This window comes from Dysidea avara, chromosome 3 (genome assembly GCF_963678975.1).
Source record: "Dysidea avara chromosome 3, odDysAvar1.4, whole genome shotgun sequence".
In the NCBI taxonomy this organism is placed as follows: Eukaryota; Metazoa; Porifera; class Demospongiae; order Dictyoceratida; family Dysideidae; genus Dysidea; species Dysidea avara.
In genome coordinates this window covers 16,168,866-16,190,605 of record NC_089274.1, presented here as the reverse complement: position 1 = coordinate 16,190,605, position 21,740 = coordinate 16,168,866, and the positions used below count along the sequence as shown (strand labels likewise).

The following is a 21,740-nucleotide window of genomic DNA, read 5'->3' as shown; positions in this document are numbered from 1 at the left end:
GATCTTACAAAACACTCTAATATAACATACAGCATTCCACGGTCCCGCCTTTAATAATATTTTCACAAATCAAAAGTATTTAGTAGAAACAAGGTGAATTTCTAAATTCTCAGCTGGTTGCTGTTTTTTCCGGGAATTTCGCGGGAAAAGATGAGCGACGTTCCAGTGGAACATTTAGACTACAATTACGTGCGTGATTGCAAGAACTCCAGCGAGGTAGAAAAGATACTGAAGGTACTCCGGTAAGTTGGACACGGCTCCGTATACCTGTACATTTACGTTGAGACTTCACAGTTCCGGAAAAGAAGGGCATTTCCCTCAGCTGGTAGAATGTGCCGAGAAGCGACTGGCAGAGCTTAATCCAAAGAGGTACTGGTAGCGAGTAGATAACAATCAATTTGGTGCATTTGTTCAGTGATTTTAACGAGGATTTTAAGCCGGTAATATATAAGTTTTTGGGTGTCTTTTATGATTTTTATTTTTGTAGTTGTAGTGTTGATGATGTTGATCAAGGTGTTAATAAATTAATTTAAATGTATATCTAGTCTATGTGTAAAATGAATCTATGTTTTTTTTTCAGTAAACTGCTGATAAAGTCTCATCCTGCTGTGAAGAGTTCAGAACTATCACACAAAGAAAAAGATCAACTAAATAACGACTTAACCGTACGTGAGCTTCCTGTATTCTAATACATTCACTTACTGTTTAAATAGGAGTGGCAGACCAAAATGGCTGAGAAGGAGGATCACATGACATCACATGAGACAAGTAATGGTGACAGTTTACCACCAGTTAGGAGTGGAAATATCTCTATGACAAACAAATCAGTGAGTGTATGATTGTGTTAGTAATATTCAATGAATGGATTTAAACTCCAGAGCTCGTCAAACCAGTCAAGCAAGTCTAGTACAAGTCGTATCAAGTCAGGTGACTATCAGTCATGGGATAAATATGATGTGGAGAAAGAGTTGGCTGCCACAGAAACAAGTACCACGCCCTCGCCTCAAACCACAAGTCTTCCTCAGCTGTTAACAGAGAAAGGTCAGGATTTAATTATTGATTGAAAATTAAGTCTTTCTATAAATAGGGTACAAGTGCATACACAGCAAATATGCAGTGCGCTTATAATTCACACTACCTCCTAACAGTTCAAATAAATTACAGTGTTAATCAAGCACAACAAAATGGGATGGGACATCACTCAGCTAAAGTTGGCCATCCTAGATGGTTCAGTATGGCATTTATGTAGTAGTATGAGTGATTTCTTTCACAACAACTCAGTCCACAATCACAATACAACTAATTCTTTTTGTTCCTATTTACAAGTCTGGTGTTACATCAAGTGTGTGGGTAGGTGTTGATAGCTATGCGTACATGATATAAAAATATATTTCACAACACTTATAAAAGAATTAGTTCTACACTACTCCCCTCTTTGAAAGACATGTCCCATGTCTAGTCATCTGAATACCTTGCAGGCTTTCTCCTGTTAGTTCTCTGAGGGTATCGACGCTCTGTCTGGCTTGGAAAGTTGGTCATGCTGGTCACTTGTAGATCTTGGGATGCTATGCTGTCATCCTCCACAATTGGTAGTTCTGTGCCAGGGGGTGGCGGACTTCTGTTAATCTGACCTTGAGCACTTAGTGGATCAATTTGTCTTTGTGGGTGCTTTCCTTTCTGCTGTATCCGAACCTCCTGGTGGCAGGGCTTGAGGCGATCAAAGTGCACTACTTGTCTTTTTCTGCTGACTCGAGTGTCCTGTATTCTATACACAGTGTCAGAAAGACATTTCACTACTCTGTATGGTCCAACCCAAGGGGCTAACAGCTTTTTAGATTTCCCCTTAGGGACTACAGGGTTGCACAACCACACAAGTTGGCCAGGGGCAAACTTATCCCCATGCACCTTCAGGTCATAGTGTTCCTTTTGTCGAATGGCCGAAGTTTGCATGTTTTCCCTTGCAAGTTGATAAGCTGTTTCCATTGTTCTCCTTATGTTTGCTGCATATTGACAATGTTCTTGGTTGTGATCAGGTGGAACCCCATATATGATATCCAAGGGCATGTGTGGTTGCCGACCAAACATCAGGGGTGTAGCCAGTTGCTGCATGCTTGCTGGTATTGTATGCCTGGCAAACTTTAGGTAGACAACTCTCCCATTCCTCGACCTGACCATTAACCGAGGTTGCAAGCATACTCTGAATGGTGCGATTGAGCCTTTCAACTAGCCCATCACTCTGAGGGTGATAAGGTGTGGTGTGAGTCTTTCTGATGTGCAGCATGTCACACACTTCCTTGATTACCTTGGATTCAAATTGTGTCCCCATGTCCGAATGAAGTTGTTCAGGGAGGCCAAAGCGACAAAACATGTGATCAATCAACTTCCTTGCTACAGTCAATGCTTCCTGGTTAGGGATGGCATATGCTTCGACCCATCTAGTGAAGTAGTCGGATGCAACTAAAATATACTTGTTGCCATTGGCAGAAGTTGGGAATGGTCCCATGATATCTGTTGCAACCATCTGCATGGGGTACCCTGTCAAGATTTTCTGTAGTGGAGCTCGTCGCTTCTGGGGTGGGGCCTTTCTAGTAGCACAGTTAACGCAGGTTTTACACCATTCCTTGACCGCACTGGGACAACCTGGCCAAAAGAACCTTTCCCTTATCCTTGCTAGGGTTTTATCTTCTCCCAGATGACTACCCATACTCCCAGCATGTGATTCCTCTAGTACTTCCTCCCTCAGGTCCTTGGGTACTACAAGTTGCAGGTAAGACTTTCTACCATTCTCTTCTTCAAACTTCCTGTACAGTATCCCTTCCTTCAACACCAATTGTTCCCAAAGTTGGGCAAGTTGGTGAGTCTCTCTCGGTCCTCCTTTAAGAGTCTGTGTATCTGGCTTATTTTGGGCTTCCACTGCCCTCAGGATGGGTCCTACTATCTCATCTTCAAGTTGCTTCTTTCTCAAGTAACTGTCTCCTGTTGCATTTTTGGGTTCACCAGCGAATGTTGTTGCTGATATTTGTAATGGTGGATTGAGGCAATCTGAACTATCGCTCGTCTGATCTTCTGGTCTCCTTGACAATGCATCAGCATTTTGATGCTGCTTGCCTTGTTGGTGAAGGATGGTGAAGTTAAATTCCTGGAGTTTTTCTATCCATCGTGCCAGCTGTCCTTCTGGCTCCTTGAAATTGTGTAGCCAGGTAAGGGAACTGTGATCTGTCCGCAAAGCAAAGTTTCGGCCCAAGAGATAGGGACGGAAGTGGTTGGTAAATGTAATGAGAGCTAATAACTCTTTTCTGGTAACGCTGTATTTTCGCTCAGCCTTACTTAGGGATCTGCTTGCGTAAGCAATAACTCTCTTCTCCCTCATTAATCTGGGACAGTACTGCACTGATTCCTTCCTGGCTGGCATCAATGTCTAATATAAACGGCTTAGAAAAATCAGGAAATGACAGTATTGGAGCACTAGCTAGACGGTTCTTAAGTGTGGCAAAAGCTGTTTCGCATTCCACTGTCCAGGAAAATTTTCGACCCCACTCGGTCAGTCTATGTAGGGGTTTGGCTATTTCAGAAAAGTTCCGGACGAATCTACGATAGTACGAAGATAACCCCAGAAATCGTTGAACTTCCTGGACAGATTTAGGGACTGGCCAGCTAGTCACCTTGGCTGTTTTCTCTCGATCAGTTGTAATCCCATCTCTTGACACAATGTGCCCCAAATATGTAACTGCTTCCTTACAAAATGAACACTTGCTTGGCTTTAGACGTAACCCAGCTTCTCTTAACTTCTGTAAGACACTACTCAGATTTGTGTTCTTCGAAATCCCGGCCGATGATAATCACATCATCAAGGTAAACCAGGCATTGTGACCACTGAACCCCTGCCAATACCAAGTCCATGAGTCTTTGGAATGTGGCAGGGGCATTGCAAAGCCCAAAAGGCATCACATTAAACTCATATAGTCCTTCATGTGTTGTAAAGGCTGTTTTGGGTTTATCCTCCTCTGCTACTTCCACTTGCCAGTAACCACTCAACAAGTCCACCGTGGAGAACCATTGCGATCCTGAGAGTGTGTCTAGGGTATCGTCAATGCGCGGTATGGGGTATGCATCCTTATGAGTGATAGAATTTAATTTACGGTAGGTCGATGCAAAATCTAGTAGAGCCATCTTTCTTTTTTACCAAGACCACTGGCGAAGCCCATGGACTGCTGGAAGGTTGTATAACTTTGCGCTTCAACATGTCTTGAAGTAGTCCGTTCCTCTTTTACACAGTGGTATTCTCCTAGCTTGCTGTCGTATTGGCTGGTGGTCTCCAGTGTTGATCGAGTGCTGCAGCTTGTCGGTTCTACCCATTTGGTTGTCATTCATTGCAAAGACGTCTGCAAAGCCTAGCAGGAGGTTGAATAGGCGGTGCTTCTGTTGCAGATTAAGGGTACTTCCGCTGCTCTCGACTAGCCCCCAAAGCACCTCTTGATGTGCTGGAGTAATATCCAACTCTGGGGCCATAGCAGATTCTGTAGCACTTGCAACTATACATGTGGTCAGTGGTTCAACTGCCGATGCACTGGCTATAGCTGTTCCCTTATGTAATGTGACAGAGCCTGTAGAAATGTTAAGAAGCCGCACGGGTACGTTCGTTACGTCATCGTGCTGTTGAGAGTTACTGCCACATTTGCTGTGACGAAGCGGTTGGAAAGGCAAGCCAAATCTTCGACCAGCATCACGCCGCTACACCCCACTGTAGGTGTATCCACCCTTGCCATGACTTCTATAAGACTGTGAGGTGGTAGAATTACCTGGTCCTGCAGTAGTACTTTGGCTACCTTCGCCGTCCCTTGGGTATTCTCGGAATCTGGGTCCCGTGTGAGATGTAGGGCTCTCCCCTTAAGGTGTAGCGTTCGCTGTTCAGTATTGATGCAGCAGTGATTGCGTTCCAGAAAGTCAAGCCCTAGTATAGCGTCAGAGTTAAGCTCCCTGGCTACAACAAAGTCTCCAGTGACGTCAATGCCCGCGAAATTTATACTCAAACTGGTTACCCTAAGATGGGAATAGCACTACCTTCAACCCCAACTAGTTTGTGACCATCCCAATTAACTAAGCTCAGCTTCCCATCGTTTATTGTCTGCCACATGCGATCGCTTATAAGACTAATAGCAGCTCCCGTATCAAGCATAAAGCGAAAATCTTTCCCAAGCACGGAGCCAACAATATGGTACGCAGTGGCGGGGTTAACCGCTAATAATAATGTTTTAAAATTGTTAAAAAGTGCAGAATGTTGTGCATTAAAGTCTGATTGGGTCTTAATACCAGTAGAGCCCTCATTTGCGTGACCCGCCGCATCGAGGGCTAGTCGTTTCCCGTACGATCTGCAGCACAGCCTCTGGCAAAATGGCCTTCTCTCCCACATCGTCGGCAAACAATTGGATCCCGAGGTCGGTCTTGTGATACCCTTTTGCTTTGTGGCTGATACCCTCGCTGTTTCTCTCCGTTGGCCACCTTTTGCTCCAAGCGATCGAGGCGAAGTGTGAGGTCACGGAGTGCAGACAGGATCGCATCTTGTTTAGTCTGTACTGCTGCAATGGTTTCAACTGTCTCCTGCGTATTTGCATCAGCATCAGTTTGTTCTTTCTGTGTCACTTCAGCCACTGAAACTGGACGCGAGGCAGAGCAAGTTGTCATAATGTACGACTCTATTTCCAGGGTATACGAGACTGCCTCATCAATATTTCTTGGGCGTTTCTGTTTGACTGATAGAGCTAGGGCAGGCTTATCTAACAATGTCAGAAACCTGTCTATAGAGAAAGCTGCTCCTTAGCTTTGTCCTCTAAATCTGGGAAAGCTTTATCAGCCAATAAACGTAAATTATCACCTAACTCCTCCCAGGCCTCTCCACGATGGCGTTTGCGGGTCTGAAATTCCACAGCATAGAGTTCCCTCCGACTGTCAGGCTAAAATCTTTTCCGTAAAGCGTCTTTTGCCGTATCATAATGACCTTTTGCCTCATTGCTGATGCGCCTCCAAGCACTTTGAGCTTTTCCCGTCATGCGTACTTCCAACCAGAGAAGGCGATTAGCCTCGTCCCATTCATTGACTCTTGCCACACTTTCGAAATGGCCTATCCACTCATCCTAATTTGACGACGCTTCACCATTAAAAGCATCAGGAGTAATAATGGGACGTACCTTCTGGGATTGATGGCCTCCTCCAAGCGGTTGCGGCTGGCTGGTGTTTTGCTCTTGTGACATCTCGGTGGCTAGCAAAAACAGATGAGAACAATGGCACAATATTGTATGGTGTGTTGACCTTCGCTGGTACCGTTCTAGACCAATCCAACTAGTCAAACCACGGTACCAGGTTAATCGACTTGGGTTATAAGTTCGGCACAGAATCTCTGCCGGTCCACTTGAGGTTAAGGATGCCAACTACGCCAGTGTAGTAGTATGAGTGATTTCTTTCACAGCAACTCAGTCCACAATCACAATACAACTAATTCTTTTTGTTCCTATTTACAAGTCTGGTGGTACATCAAGTGTGTGGGTAGGTGTTGATAGCTATGCATACATAATATAAAAATATATTTCACAACACTTATAAAACAATTAGTTCTACATTTACACTGCTAGTCCAACTACAGTCAGACAAAACCCAGAGGGCTGGCATGGATTGGCCTCTGGGCTAAGATACAATGTAATGTGAATACGGGCTTGTATCTGTTGGCTTTATTTTCTGTACTTTAAAACTATTCTAAAACATGGGGCTACGTATGACATACAGCCACAAGATGTACCTTGTTCCTAACTGTTTTCTACTGTTGGCAAAAGACGTGTGGCTATAACATTGGCCTACATGTCATCAATTTCAGTGCAATTTAATTAAGCACCAAAGAAGGCTCATACATTGTGCTCTTGTTCTAGCTCATTATCTGGTACATGCAAGCTATCCCAAGCTTGCATATTGAGCAGTAGTGTGAACAAGGATTCACTCAAGGTGTTAGACACACTCACACTGACACACTATCCACATGTATACTGTTCTGTACCACACACATGCACATTTTCTTTGAAATATGTAGAATTTTTTGTGTACGTGTGTTATTTGTACAGAGTTAATGAAATGTACTGAAGCTGAAAGGCAGGACAAAGCAGTGAAGGAGAAGGAGAAAGGCAATGAGGCATTTCATGCTGGTGACTTCCAAGAAGCATTGGTATATTATTCTCGTAGTCTTCAGTTAGCGCCCACTGCCATTGCTTATAACAACCGTGCTGTAGTCGGTATGGTAGGCATCAATTGGAGGTGTGATGTGTGACTTTGTTTATTGCAGAGATCAAGTTAGAGAAATATAAAGAAGCTGTTGATGACTGTAGTGAAGTGTTGAAACTTGAAGAACAAAATGGCAAAGGTTGGTTGGTAGTGTGGTGTACATGTGTGCAGTGTAGTGAGTAGTATGCAGTTATTCCAATACTTGTTCATTCCTAGCTCGTATGAGGAGAGCAATTGCCAGGCACAAACTGAAGCAACTAAAGGGGACAAAAGAAGACTTAGAATTACTACTGAAACAAAATCCTAACCATAAGAAAGCCAAAGAGTTATTCCAAGAAGTCAATACAGAGTTAGCAAAAGCAGCCACCCAATCTGCCACAAAACCACCTTCCACTAATAAACGAAGAATTAAAATTGAAGAAGTAAACGAACCTGTTGATGAGACTGATAATCAACCTAAGCAACCAACATCACTTGACAGTTCCTCAGGATCACATGATGCACCTAAAGGATCACATGAGACAACACAAGCTGCTCCAGTCCCCAAGGCAGTTGTCACACAACCTCTACCAGTACATGTAGTCAAACTGAAGGATCAGGGTAATAAGCTGTTCCAGGCAGGACAATATGGTGAAGCATTGGATTGTTACAGCAACGCCATCAACAGTGTGCAGCGAAGTATGTATTTGTTTGTATGCCAGAAATAAATTAGGTTAACAGCATAGCTCAGTCGGAAAGTTCCTACTTTGGCATTAAGCAAATAATTGTTATAGCTAATGTGCCACAGTAGGGACTTTCCCACTGAACTATGCCGTAATACCATCATTCATCTCGTTTCACTACTTTTTGTTGCATAGATTCCTACTTCATTTTTAAATTAACAATTTTTTTAAAATACTGGTTTGTTTAGATTTTTGTTGCCTACAATGTAACTTGTGACTGTTGTATTAGAGTGACTGTTATATTAGAGTATATCTCAAGTCAGCCAAGAGGTGTGCAGCTAGCTAGACCAAGGTTATCTTGTTTACTGTTAAGTAAAGAGCTAGATTGGTTAAGAGGAATGGTCTCCGTACTCTATTGCTATTAGTCCACCTAGATCTTTAATTGATGGGCGTGGTTACGAACGGGATCCCAATCGCGAACTTGCAGAGTATATCTCTTATAGTAGTGCCAGGACTGAAGTGCTTCTGAAATCCAGCTCTGAAATAATTCTGTGGTGTCTATATTATGTTGCTGAAAGAAAGTGTTGCTATGGAAAATTAACGTCTTGGTATGGTTTTGTTGGATGAAGAAGAAAAAGAAAAGCAGCCTGATTGAAGATGAAAGAAAAGACAAGGTGCAGAGGGCCTACACTTGTCGGAACCCCAAAAGGCACATCCCACTGGTGAGTTTGTTATTGTGGCGTACAATGGTGGCCATGTGCTGCTTCATTTGGCCTCTAGCCTTGCAACTGTGGTCAGTGAGGCAGTGAGAGACTAAAATTCGAGTTTTGGCGATTTTAAAAACATTGTATATCCGGCTACCTGTAAGTGTTTTGTTGTATTTAATGTATTACATGGACTAGTACTATTCCGTAAAGGTGATTTCGTGCTGTAAAATGTCCCTAGGATGATTTTTAAAGGCAGAATTTTGGGTGGCGCACAAAATTTTCACCGCGATCCCTACTTAAACACTACTACCATACTGTTTGATTCTGCGGATGCCTCCATTTCTAAGAGTCCTACTTATGTTTCTAATCTTTTATTTGTTGGTGTCACAATATTGATATAATATAATTACATTGAACACACTTTGTGTCATTGCAGAGGGACTGGATTGCAATCCTGCTGATGTGGCAGTGTTATTCAGTAACAGAGCTGCTTGTTATGTGAAGATTGGTGACTGTCGCAGCTGTGTCAAGGATTGTACAACATCTATCGCCATGGCACCAGCCAATAGCTACAAACCACTGCTACGCAGAGCTCTGGCTTATGAGACAATGGAAAAGTTAGTACACTATTTTTTCTGTGTTGTAGTATGAAGGACCTCTTGTATATAAAAGGTTTGTCTATGTTTTTTTTTCCCATTTCAAAGTAATGATGTGCCCCAGTGGTCAGCAGTGATTGGCACTGACCAGTACTCAAATAAAATAGCCATTCACCAGCCACTACAGATTAACCTCTGACTCACTTAAGTTAAGCCCCCACACATTTTATCTTACATTTCTGCTCTCAACCCTGCCTCTTGAAGCTATCACTGTTCTAAGCCTAGCCTATATCCATGCAAAGATGAAGCTAGACATTTTTAGAACTCATTTTTTGTGTTTATTATGGTCATTTATTATTAATGATTATTAATGTCCAACAATATGGCTAAATACAATGAATTTGAGTATGCTTGAAGGATTCAATAAATACATTGAGCCTGCTGTTTGTAAAACTTTGCAAAATATTAACTCTAAAAAAACTTTTGCTTACTAATTTTGTTGCAATGCAATTACATTATGTTACTATTTATAGGTTCCAGTTGGCGTTTGTTGATTACCAATTGGTAGTACACTTAAATGGCTCCATTGAGCAGGCTAGGATGGGCTGCACGAGGTGAGGTATGCAAGGCTGAATGAGATATGTGATTCTTTTCAACAGGCTGGCCAGATTGCTACAAGAACAGTTAGGATTTGAGTGGAGAAAAAAACTGCCTGTACCTCCAGATCACGCAGCAATCATGGCATCACCACGGCAACAAGTAATACCACCAGTCCAACAACAACCTACGATGTCATCAACAACTCCTCCTGAGCTCACTGAGCAACAAAAACTTAAGAAATATGAACAATTTAAAGAAGAGGGAAACACTCATGTTAAAAAGGTTGTTGAAATGTACTTTTGTTGCTGCTGAATACCGTATGTATTTGTTTTTACTGTATAAGATCAAGTGTGTGTTCTATTAGAGTAATTGGATGGAGTTCTTTATGGTTCGTTATTGTGAGTTGAGGTTTTTCTATTCTACAGGGTAGATATTCTGAAGCAGTGTCTTGTTATTCTGAGTGTATTCAGCTGTGCCCGGACAATCCTGTTGCTTATAGCAACCGTGCATTGTGCCACCTTAAACTTCATGAGGTTGGTATTATTGGTTACCATGACAACTTTGGTCACTATACTATGGTATCCACAGCCTACAGCTGCTTGTGACGACTGTACTAAAGCACTCCAATTATCACCCAACAACGTGAAGGCATTATTCAGACGAGCGCAAGCCATGAAGGTTAGAAAACATGGTCTAATTTTAGCATATAACTATTTACTTTCATATTAGGAACGTGGCCAATTCTCTGTCGCCATTGATGACCTCACTTCATTACTAAAAATAGAACCTAGCAACAAAGCTGCTCAGAAAGAACTAAGCATTGTCAAAGAGATGAGCTCTGCTAAACAAAAACCTACCAGTAAAGTATGCATGCATGAGGTGTATAGTTCAATGGATTGTATTCTATTTTATTAGGGAGGGGAGAAAAAGAGGGTACCCATCATCATTGATGATGAAAAGACATCAGAAAAATCTTCTACCACTAAAGATAAAAATCCCACTACTGCTGCTACATCGCATATTGATGTTACTTTATCCTCGGTGGGTAGTTTGAACATGTGATACTTAATGATGTAATGTGATGTCATTGACAGGCCACACCTTATGAATTCATCCAGAAGTGGAACTCGGTCCCAAAATCTGCAGGGTCTGCATTACATGCTGCTCTGCTCAAGCAAGTCCAACCACAGCAGCTACCATCATGTAAGTCACAACTTATCTGCCTTTTGTTTATAGTGACATTGTATATACCCCTCTAGTGCTAACTAACAAACTAGATGGGAATATGCTTCCAGATATTCTGATAGCTATTAAGGAGAATTTCTTAACAGAAGGTACAGGAACTCCTTATAAACTGTTGTTAAAATGAATTGGGAGGTTGATCATGTGTTATGACATTGTGACAGACAAATATTGATATTCTGTCACACATCACTCCTTTGTTCATGTTATTGTATTTTTGGGTGAGCTGAAAATAAATGTAAGAGTTCTGGGAGGCTATGTGACATTAGAGTTAGCACTGAGGTGTTGGATAGGGTAAACTATTATAGGGGTAATGAGAGTGACAGTAATCAACCTCCCCTTGTGTTATCCCAGTACAGGGGTGATAGCTAAAATATTGTCCAGGGACGTTATCCAAAATTTTTCCAAGGTAGTTTCTTACAAAATAGATGCTGGGGGATTTGCTGACAATAGAAATGCTGTAGATTCAGGATTTCATAAATAGGATAGTTATATTTCCAAATTCTCCAATTGAAATGAATGTTCTATTAGAGTAGTTTTGACTGCTCTATTAGAATTCATGTGACTGCTCTATTAGAGTATCTATAAAAGTTTTTCAATACATAACCCACTTTTAAGGAATCAATGTAAGTTTTTTATTACACTGTAGCTATATACTGCCCTGCCCTGTTTAGTAACTAGGATAGTCTGATGTTCCTACTCAGTGCAAGCCCACAAGTTGAAATAGGGGGTTTCTGGAACCACCCCTAAATACACCCCTGGGATATAACTATCTATATCTCAGTGTGATCACAGCTATAAAGCAAATATTAGTGATCTAATTAATATGTTCACCACGAAACAACTCAAGAGAAATCAGGGCCACTCTGAGATGCTAAACTTTAGTTAAGCAATTTTGCCCAGTTTGTCCCTCCCTACTTGTGTGACATGGCTGGTTTGAGGTTTGCTCCCACACAATAATTGACAACCCGCACACTGTAATTTATAAAATATTTTCCACAGGTGATGCACAGTTAGCTGGACAAATCCTGGAGCAACTTACATTAGTCGATCGATTTAGTATCGCACTCAATTTCATCTCTTCACAAAAACATGGTGAGTAGTTAATTTAGCATATTATTAAGCCTGCAAGCCAAATCTTCATGGCATGAATAAATCTATGCTGGCTATCCCATGCCCACTCAGTCTATGTTGTCACTATAATGCTAATTTTTATTATTTATATATTTAAACTCAATCGGTTACAGCCGTCCTTACTTGCCCAGAGGAACACATCACATATACATAAGTATGCATAACAAAAACAATAGCATACAATTACAAAACAAAAAGTACTACACAATTAATTTATATAAACTTGTGTTCTTTTCTGCAGTCATTAAAGACATCTTTGCCTACTTGGAGGGAACGTCTAGCGACACGGAGTTATCCAAGCTGAGAAAACTTTACGGAATTTAGTATTAAGAACTATATAATTGAAATTCATCATTGTAAGAAAATGGCGCATAATTGTTTTGTATTAATTGCTGTGTTTGCTGCTGTTCGCGAAATCAGTGCAGAGATTATTGGAGCATTTGTATTACCGCACGGGGGAATAGCTCTTGACCCGAACTATTTCATTAATGGAAGTAATGCCACTACTCTACAAGAAGCGTGGGAGTTGTACAACGCATGCGTACAAGTTGGTGGAGAAATACGACAGTTAAATCCGGACCTCATTGTATTAAGTACACCACACGGGATAGCTGATGTAAATAATTTTCAATTCTACTTGAACCAGAGGGCTGGCGGGCGAGGGGATACAGACAACTGCGAGTGCCCTCCGTGTTGTTACAACATCTCCGTAAAACTGGCTCCGGAAATTTCGCAAGATTTGATAAAGTCCCTTAAATAAAATGGACTCAACAATGTGTCTGGTTTGTCCGCACATGCACCACCATTAGGTACATTGTCATCATTCCCACTTGCCTGGGGAGAAGTTATTCCATTACATTTCATACAACCAGACCACATCCCCATTGTGATATTGTCCCAGCCTTCACGACGATACTACAGTAGTGTTATAATGATACCAGAGTTGTTACAATTGGGGGAATCATTGGCCAACCACTTGGAAACAATGGCACAACGGGTTGTCATAGTTATTAGTGCTGATTTGGCTCACAAACACTTATCAAGTGGCCCATTTGGCTATTCCAATCAATCTGACTCATTTGATACAGCTTGTGGTGTATGGGCAGAGACTCTATCAGCTAGTGCTCTATTGGAGACAGCTGCTGCAGTAGTAGATGAAGTATACTCATGTGGATATACTGGACTAGTGACTGTACATGGAGTTCTATCCCAAATTGGACTAACAGAATGGACACCACGATTACTAGCTAACAGACATCCTAGTTACTATGGTATGATGGTAGCATCTTTCATAAGAAAACTACTCAGAAAATAAATAACCTATTGTTTTAAAACTGTTTTCCTTTGTCAAAGAAATGTAGCTGCAAATGGTGCGATGAAATGAACTAGTAGATATAGGACAGCTACTGCCTCAACTGGTTTGTGTGCCTTAGGCTTTGTATTGAGTGGATACTTGGATGGCATGTAGAGAAACAGAGCTAACAAACTCTGTAGGAAAAAAACAGCAACATTACAATTATTAATGTAACAAAACTTTAGCTTACTATGATTAAAATCCCTTCTACAGGCCATGTAAACATGTGACATTTTAAGAGGTAGGAATTATAAGCACCAATGGTGGCTAATACTAGGGCGATGATGAAGGTGTATACTCGGCCGTAGATGACCAGATAAGTACCCTTGATCTGTGGACGCACACACATGACTTACAATTATGGTGTTCTGTTAATTACCTTCAAGTGTGTTGGGTCTAGTTTACGACACACCTCGTAGGTGAAGAAGGCTGACAAGACAATGCTTCCCATTTCTAGCACAAGAAGATCATTCCATGGTCTCCCACCCAGAGTGAGCACAAACATTGTGAGAAAATATAGAATGAGCTAGAAGGGAATATGAAATGGTACAATGAAAACTAGCAATGGAATATTTACATGAGATTTTCAGTTGCTTTCAATTTGACTGACCTCATGTGTGATTGCATATATTAGTGGACTCTTTGACAGCACTTCTCCAATACCAAATTCTAAATACATCATGTATAGATAAAATGCCTAATAAGGTAATGTGTAATTATTAGGGCAATTTCAAAGGGGAAGCACCTTACACAAATGAAATAAACAACAGCAATGGTGTAGTTGTATCTCCAGGCTAAAGCTCCAGTAAAAGTTAACAACAATAGAGGCAGTACGCTGATCACCTTGCAGACTTCATCATACGACATTGATCCCCTGGGTATAGGGCTAGTAGAGGACACACAATGAACAGTGGCAGTTAGAAACAATTAACACATACCGATCGGGATGACATATCTTGTCTGTTTCGTAGTCCTTGACATCATCCATTATCCGCAAAATCACAAACAACAACTAAAAATATTGTATACCATCAGTAAATGTATATAATAGGATATTTAGTTTGATGTGCTGTGTGTGCATGTACATACATGCATGCCTGTGTGCTCTATTAGAGTAGTTTATGGAATGACTCAACAACTCAAGCACTTCTAAGTTTTCAAGGAGGTGAGGGAGGGTGTGCAGCAGCCAGCTACAGATTTTGGAATGGAAATGAGATTCACATTTGTGAGGATGTTCATACTTTAACAGTGTAACAGCTGGCTATACAGAGAAGCCATACAGTAATTAGCTATGTGAAGAAAGTGACAAAAATTCATTGCACACACTTTTTAATGCCATAAGTAAACAACATCTGTTCATTGTCTTTGCTTTGTATAAATGTATGGCACTTTCACATATTAGGTTGATAGGTAAGTTAGTAACAGTAGTCATTTATTGGTGTCAATTACTGGTAAAAAAAATATATATATATATATATAAATATATATCTGTGGTTAGTTATCTTTCACAAAATCATTAACAGTTGGCAGCATAATTGATGAGGCATCTTTCAGCAAGTCATGATGCAGTGAAATAATCTGTTCTATATACCACCAACCAAAATAAAATATACTCTAATAGAACACACATTTGGCACAATTACAATCTAGATAGATTCTCCATATGAGGTGCCTGAAATCATACACAAAACAACAGCAACACAAATTTTAGCGATTGTAGGATATTACTAGGATATTCAGGTGAAGTGTGACAACAGCTGGTGAGAATATGCAGGTGGGGATGGGGACAATGAGCAGCGATGGCAGTTTCAAGTCACTACGTATGGAAGTGAGTTATGACTAGTGCTGGGCAGCATACCGGATATACCAGGATACCGCGGTATCAGATAAGAGTTGAGTGGTGGATGGATGGTCTATAGCTTGCAAGACATGTTGAGGGAAGGCAGTGAGTCATCAGGTGATGGCGCCATATGATCCTACAGTAGCTAGCAGAGTAGAGCCACCGTCATGATACAGCAGTCACCAGTTGTAGTCACGTTAGGGTTACCAATTGCACAACCCATTTTTACAAAACCATCACCTTCAATTTCGGACTTACAGTACCACTTCCATCACATAAACTTAATTATTAGTTTCTCATCCTCGGTGTTGGGGCAATCACTTTTTAAAAGTAACTCGTTACATTTTATATACTATTTTCAACTGAACTCTTTAGTTACAATTACATATTACCCATAAAATAAAGTAACTATAATAATATTACATATTATATTACTTTTGTGTCCACAGCCTTAAGCTATCACGTGTGAAACTACCACCTTATCACGTGACATGATTGTGTTGTTGGACAATGTGCAAATCTTGGTTATAAGTAAGAAGCTGGTGAATAAGCTTCATTCAGTCAGTAGGCTTCGTTACTTCATTGTGGCTAGGCATTACTTAGTGGATTACTAACGAGATTAGTAACTTTGTTACTTGTAGTAATAATATGCTAGACTCGTTACAGTAACTTCATTACTTAGGTAATTTGTAAGTAGAGTAACTTGAGTTATATTACCTGTTTTTATAGTGTATTTCATTATATTACTTTGTTACCACAAAAGTAGTAATTATTATTTACCCCCAATACTGCTCATCCTCCAAGTAGCAGTGTAGGAGGGAAGATTTTTATTTTATTTTTTGATAGCTGAATTAGCTAGCTAAAAGGATTCAGAATGCAATTTCCTTAGACTGTTCTAGCTAGGTGTCAACTTTTAACAGGTGCTGAATGGCTGCACCCAGCCACCAGAGGTACAATCCTTGGTAAGGTAAGAAAAACAAAATGTGAGTGGGGGATGAGAAACTAATAAAGTTTATGTGGCAAGTAGCCAGCTACTAGTGCTAAAGGACTTTTCAACATGTAACTTGTGCAAGAGTTCATATCATTTATGAACTTCATGCAAGATGAGATCGGCTATGCGGAACAGAGGAGTCTCATCAAAAAATCTATATCAATCAAAATCAGATGATGCAATTTGGTACCAAAATTTCCAAAGTTAATAGCCAAACTGCCACACTTTGTTTTCAAAGACTTTCCTCACAGTTCATATACAGAGAACATTAGCTTTTGCATGGCCAGACCATTGGTAAGTTTTAACCCATACAATAGAAAAGTGGCCACACAAGACTAAATGTAAACTAACCAGTAAGCCAGTTGTTCCCCAGCCTAATTTCTCAAAGTCCACAAATCCTTCGGCCAACTTGAGACCAGACACAGCCGGGAAAAATGATAACAAAATGTAGGCTACCGGTGGGGCACGTTCATTCAGAAACGACACCCAGTTCTTCACACTAAAGGTAAATAACAAACATTGACATTATTATTAGCTTCCCACACCACCATTTTACTAGCTGCATCAATGATTTTTTTTGTAATGAATGTAACCATTAAGCAACTTATAAAGTTAGTAACTAACTAAACATGGGAACTATGTAAGTTTACACTTGCATTGCAAAGATTCATCCTACTAAATTATTGTGAAACATCACTCTTTAAAAGTGTTAATGAAACCATAGATGAAACAAAGACGATTCTTAGTTGGGTATTTTTAGACTACTACAAGACGAACATTGTCTGTATCAACAGCTGCAGTGCAGCAGTAAGTACCCCGAGCCCAGTACAAACGTCACAGAGACAGTACACACCTCCAGCGTTCTGGCGCACGAGAAGACTGCGACGGCGCCTCCTAGGGCAAGTATAAGAAGTATTCGTCATTATTAACCAGTATATCACCTTGCTCGTGGTGTAGTCGCTGCTAGTGTCCCTGACCCTCTTAGCCATATCGTGTGATCACGTGACAAAACAAGGCTACTGATTACCTCACTTTGAGATGACCACTAATGACCACCATTATTAGCGTTAAGAAATTAATATAATAAGGTGTTACATTTTTTGTTTACAATACAAAAGTTGTTGTGACACCCAAAAATGGCACTGAGGCTTAAAACAAGATTGTGTTTGGCCAGCAGATTGCTATTGCGAGCATCAAATAGTGGTTTTCGGAGAAGACAGGCGTCCAGATTGTTCTCGGAATACATAACGAAAACATACGGCTCGCCTCAGGGAATATCAGTGAATCTCCTGCTAGAGGTATGTGTTACTAATTCAATTATAATGTTTTGATAGTAACTGGGGTTGATACACAGGATGTGAAGAAGGCAGGCTTGTGGTATGAAAATGATGCCAGACTGAGCTCTCTGGTTGATGCTAAGAAAGCCACAGAAACTGGCTACCTAAATGAGGATCAGTTTACATCGTAAGACTTTGTAGCTTGTTTTTGTTATATCGTTAATTTATTTTGTGTTGTTTATTTTCTAATGTCAAAGAATTGCTGGGCCTTGTTTACCACTGGTTGAAAAAGCAGTAACGGGACAGCTAGTCATTCCAGACTTTCTTGAATTCACTAAACAAATTGACACCATCTATTCATCAGGTGCTGAGATTAGTGGAGGGAAGGTATTTTGTGATGCACATAGATGTCTAGTTCCTGTGATCTATGATGTCACTTCCTTTTTAGTTAGCTGACTACATACCACTGTTAGCTAGTGTTGATCCATCGTTTTGGGGCGTGTCACTGTGCACTGTAGACGGCCAACGGTGAGCCAATATATTAGAACTACACAGCAACACTAGTTACATGTACCACTTACACTAGGTATGATTGTGGAGATGCCAAGGAGAGGTTTAGTATTCAGTCCGCAGGAAAAGCCTTCAATTATGGGATACTCAATGATCTAATTGGCCGTGATAATGTAAGCTATATTTTAAGGATTTAACGTGTTTGGATATCGCTATTAGTTGCATAAGTTTGTTGGCAAGGAACCTAGCGGACTGAAGTTTAATGAAATAGCTTTAGATAGTGAAGGTGGGTGTGTCTGCATCACATGATACAATACAGAGGGAACGCATCTTATTCAAATTGATATCACACTAAATTTCTATTTATTTCCCAAATTTATTTTTATGAATTTGTGATTAATATTGAGGCAAAACAACCAGAGGTATATGTAAATAAATTTCTACTCTATACTTAGAAAATCAGCCATAGATTTTATTACTGTATAAATGAGCTACTTCCTTATATATCCCTACTTGTTGATTTATACCAATGTATTCTTCCTTGAGTGAGTGCATCTTCATGTAGAGGATCTTCATTCATTGATCTTCATTTGATATTCAAATAGAGGCAGCCATTTTTAAGAGTGACTTCATTTTAGAAAAACGCTTATATGGAACTAGGCCTCAACAAAAGTATTCGTCAATTTCTCCTGTCCCGAATGATTCACAAAATGTACTTATTATTCTTGTACTTTTTCTCTACTATTGTTAGCATATTGTTTAGCAAGAATTTTAAAGCAGTAAAAAGCTTGTTGTGTTAGACTGGAAAGCTACTTTTTGTTGGCAAGATCTCAGTGAATGCTGCAATAGAGTTTCAAAAAGTTATTTTGCTAACTATTCTATTAGAGTAGTTGACTGCTCTATTAGAGTATCTCAATGCCAATTATGCTCTAAATTTGCTGGAACAATTCTCATTATGCTCAAAATTCTTCAGGTATAATTCACTGATCCCTAGATGGCCATAAGGAACACTTTTAGACCAAATTTTTAATTTAAAGGGGGTTTTTTGTTATTAAGTGGAAAACTCTTTGTCATTGAAATCTTATGGCAAGCCAGTGTTGGCAAATTCACAATATTTTTACTGTGTGAATAGGATTTTGTAGTATGTGATATTATGGTGACATCACTGTTACTAGGGCGACCGCACAACCCTTTGATCAATTCTGGTTCATTGTTGTTATGTGCTCTTCATGCTCCCTCAAGCTCTTCAGCAGATCGTATTAATCAGGTGAAGTTGTGTCGTTGATCTGTGTGTGTATGGCTGCTATTTCTCTGTTGTCTAGATGTTGAAAATATACAAGAGATTATGTGGAGGGGAAACACTAAGTGTCAGTATGCCCATGTGAGTTAGTGTGTGTGTTCTATTAGAGTAATTGAATGGAGCTCTGTATTTAAACCAAATGGGCTTCATTTGTTTATCCACACTCTAGGAACAACTTGAAGGTATATAGATAACATAAGGATCCATTTTACAGCAAGACCTTACATGGTACAGCAAAAGCCGGCCTTATTACATAGTATCAAACTGTATATTAGGGATCATGGAGTTTTGGGCTTTCTTACCTTCAAAAATCACCTGAAAAGTAGCCTCAGTTTTCCTTCAAAACAGCTTGGTGGTATTGGTTAAGCTTAAAAAATGCCTTCAGGAGTGACCCCAAATCTTTCCACAAGTTTCTATGGAATTTTTAAAAATTTCCTATTTAACTGAATTTTCTGCTGACCAACAAACTAACTAACTAACTAACTGATGCCTTTAGACAAGCATAACTCGACAATGTATAAGGCTATGGGCTTGATTTTTTGCTTTGTTTGCATTGCTTCATCCTGAGACATGCCTTTTTGCCAGTACAATACATGCACCACGGACTTACCTTTGTCCTCCTTTGTGTCCCAGATTATTTTGCTGACAACGCAAGGTGACGATTGGTGGTTGCACAATATGGCTTCCCTGTGGCTGTGGTGGTAGCTACTACACTTATCGCCCATATTTTCTGTAATGATTGCAGGGACACTTCTCATACTGTTCATTTTGTATCGCTGTGTAATGGGCGGAACATAGCTGAAGACAGCCACTGTACTTTTCAGTAATCGATTGTTGGGACACGTGCTCAGAAGCAAAATTAATTTTATGGCATGTCTAGTGCCATTCTTTCTTTAGATCCAGTATGTGCAACTTCATTAGTCATTATTTAATAAGTAAACAAACAAGTAGAAGGAAAAAATAGAACATTTAAGGATATATGGATTAAATGCCCGCAACCTCTCTTGCTTCACTACTTATTTGCTATTCCCTTGTTTCACAACTTTTTTTATTCCTATTCCAACTTACAATTTTTTTTCTTCTACAAATGGGTTGATCCATATATGCTTGACGTAGCCTGAAGGAAGCCAATTATTTTGTACTTTATATTTTTATTGGTGGCTACTGAGACCACTTTGATACCACATTAATTAGCCCATTGTAAAGCTTCCTTTGTGTAGGTAGCATGCAATAACACTTCAAGTGATATAGTTGTTCTAAGGTTTCTGAATTGTGTGTGTATCAAAAACTACGTGGATGTCTTTCTCATTGCAGTTATAGTTCTGAAAAAGATCATGCTGATCGTAACTATGCACTGGCTTATTTCCTAAAAGAAAACAAGGTGTGTTTGTTTGGTCATTTGTTTGTCTATTGTATGTTTTATTTGTAGTGTTTTCCGCCTAATACACAATTGGAAAGCATCTTAAATTATTACTTTCAGGTATACATACCACTGTACCAGGAGAATTGTGATGTATTATGTGTAATTTATTTATAGCTTTGCTCTATTGAGATAACTTGTCAGAATGGGGCTGTAATGGCTGGTACTCTGGCAAATGCAGGGGTGTGTCCTATCACCATGGATAAGGTGGGTGTGACACTGATGTTTTAGCCCCACCTATAACTTTTTTTGCAGGTATACAGCCAGCCAGCTGTCCGGGATACATTAGCCTTGATGCATACTTGTGGAATGTATGATTTGTCAGGAAAATTCTCCTTCAATGTATGTTCTTCAGGCTACTACCATAGACAATGAAAGTTTGGTGTGAATAAATGAAGGAAGTTTGCCAATTATATGTGTTCGATAAATTCACTAAAGTTTTATTTGCCATTCACCAAACTTCATCATTTACTGTATGCAACTACTATTCCCCATACTGTGTCACTGTCACTCTGTGTTACTGTACTATTTGTGTGCCTCTAGGTTGGTCTCCCTGCCAAGTCAGGTGTATCGGGGGCTATTATAGTTGTAGTACCTGATATATTGGGGTTGTGTCTGTATGGCCCACTGATTGACCGCTTTGGTAACAGTGTCAAAGGTGTTGCTTTCTGCGAGGTAAGTGTAGCTAGTATTTGTGTGCAAAGTGTTGTGCTCTATTCCTTGCAGAAATTGGTAGAAACCTTCCATTACCACATATATGATAGTAACAAGCGTTTTAAACTTTAAAATGACTCCTAAATATCATGAATGTTTTATACATTAATGAAATGCACCAATATTATAA

General features: G+C 40.0%; 4 protein-coding genes across 7 annotated transcripts; 3 read left to right on the top strand and 1 right to left on the bottom strand.

Moving 5' to 3' along the window:
• The first annotated feature begins 83 nt into the window (after nucleotides 1-83).
• LOC136249640 (sperm-associated antigen 1-like) lies at nucleotides 84-12,640 on the top strand. 3 transcript variants are annotated; one of them, XM_066041720.1, is made up of 19 exons: nucleotides 84-242; nucleotides 295-369; nucleotides 581-665; nucleotides 714-827; nucleotides 879-1,041; nucleotides 7,107-7,274; nucleotides 7,325-7,402; nucleotides 7,480-7,941; nucleotides 9,069-9,249; nucleotides 9,762-9,842; nucleotides 9,888-10,110; nucleotides 10,254-10,361; nucleotides 10,417-10,506; nucleotides 10,558-10,692; nucleotides 10,744-10,869; nucleotides 10,923-11,031; nucleotides 11,088-11,162; nucleotides 12,073-12,165; nucleotides 12,446-12,640. In XM_066041720.1, exons 1-19 carry the CDS (start codon nucleotides 151-153, stop codon nucleotides 12,526-12,528), a joined length of 2,541 nt encoding a protein of 846 aa, XP_065897792.1. In that variant the 5' UTR covers nucleotides 84-150; the 3' UTR covers nucleotides 12,529-12,640. The 3 variants fall into 3 exon arrangements, with proteins under 3 accessions (XP_065897792.1, XP_065897793.1, XP_065897794.1); XM_066041721.1 differs by lacking the exons at nucleotides 84-242; nucleotides 295-369 and adding an exon at nucleotides 376-440; XM_066041722.1 differs by lacking the exons at nucleotides 84-242; nucleotides 295-369 and adding an exon at nucleotides 488-513.
• On the top strand, nucleotides 12,569-15,002 carry LOC136249649 (protein TTE1956-like). Its single transcript, XM_066041733.1, is given in 1 exon segment — nucleotides 12,569-15,002. A coding segment is annotated over 1 exon segment (951 nt). The 3' UTR covers nucleotides 13,520-15,002.
• On the bottom strand, nucleotides 13,472-17,446 carry LOC136249648 (uncharacterized). Of its 2 annotated transcripts, none has more exons than XM_066041731.1 (9): nucleotides 17,331-17,446; nucleotides 17,243-17,283; nucleotides 16,741-16,888; nucleotides 14,497-14,570; nucleotides 14,309-14,444; nucleotides 14,169-14,255; nucleotides 13,938-14,084; nucleotides 13,749-13,889; nucleotides 13,472-13,692 (listed from the first exon to the last, which is right to left on the bottom strand). In XM_066041731.1, exons 1-9 carry the CDS (start codon nucleotides 17,376-17,378, stop codon nucleotides 13,552-13,554), a joined length of 963 nt encoding a protein of 320 aa, XP_065897803.1. In that variant the 5' UTR covers nucleotides 17,379-17,446; the 3' UTR covers nucleotides 13,472-13,551. The 2 variants fall into 2 exon arrangements, with proteins under 2 accessions (XP_065897803.1, XP_065897804.1); XM_066041732.1 differs by having other exon boundaries at nucleotides 17,243-17,268; nucleotides 17,331-17,442.
• LOC136249645 (putative glutaminase 2) lies at nucleotides 17,425-21,740 on the top strand. The gene is made up of 14 exons (XM_066041728.1): nucleotides 17,425-17,687; nucleotides 17,744-17,853; nucleotides 17,924-18,053; nucleotides 18,115-18,194; nucleotides 18,253-18,349; nucleotides 18,396-18,462; nucleotides 19,352-19,443; nucleotides 19,499-19,557; nucleotides 20,791-20,857; nucleotides 20,906-20,956; nucleotides 21,014-21,103; nucleotides 21,152-21,238; nucleotides 21,440-21,571; nucleotides 21,623-21,740. Exons 1-14 carry the CDS (start codon nucleotides 17,526-17,528, stop codon nucleotides 21,680-21,682), a joined length of 1,284 nt encoding a protein of 427 aa, XP_065897800.1. The 5' UTR covers nucleotides 17,425-17,525; the 3' UTR covers nucleotides 21,683-21,740.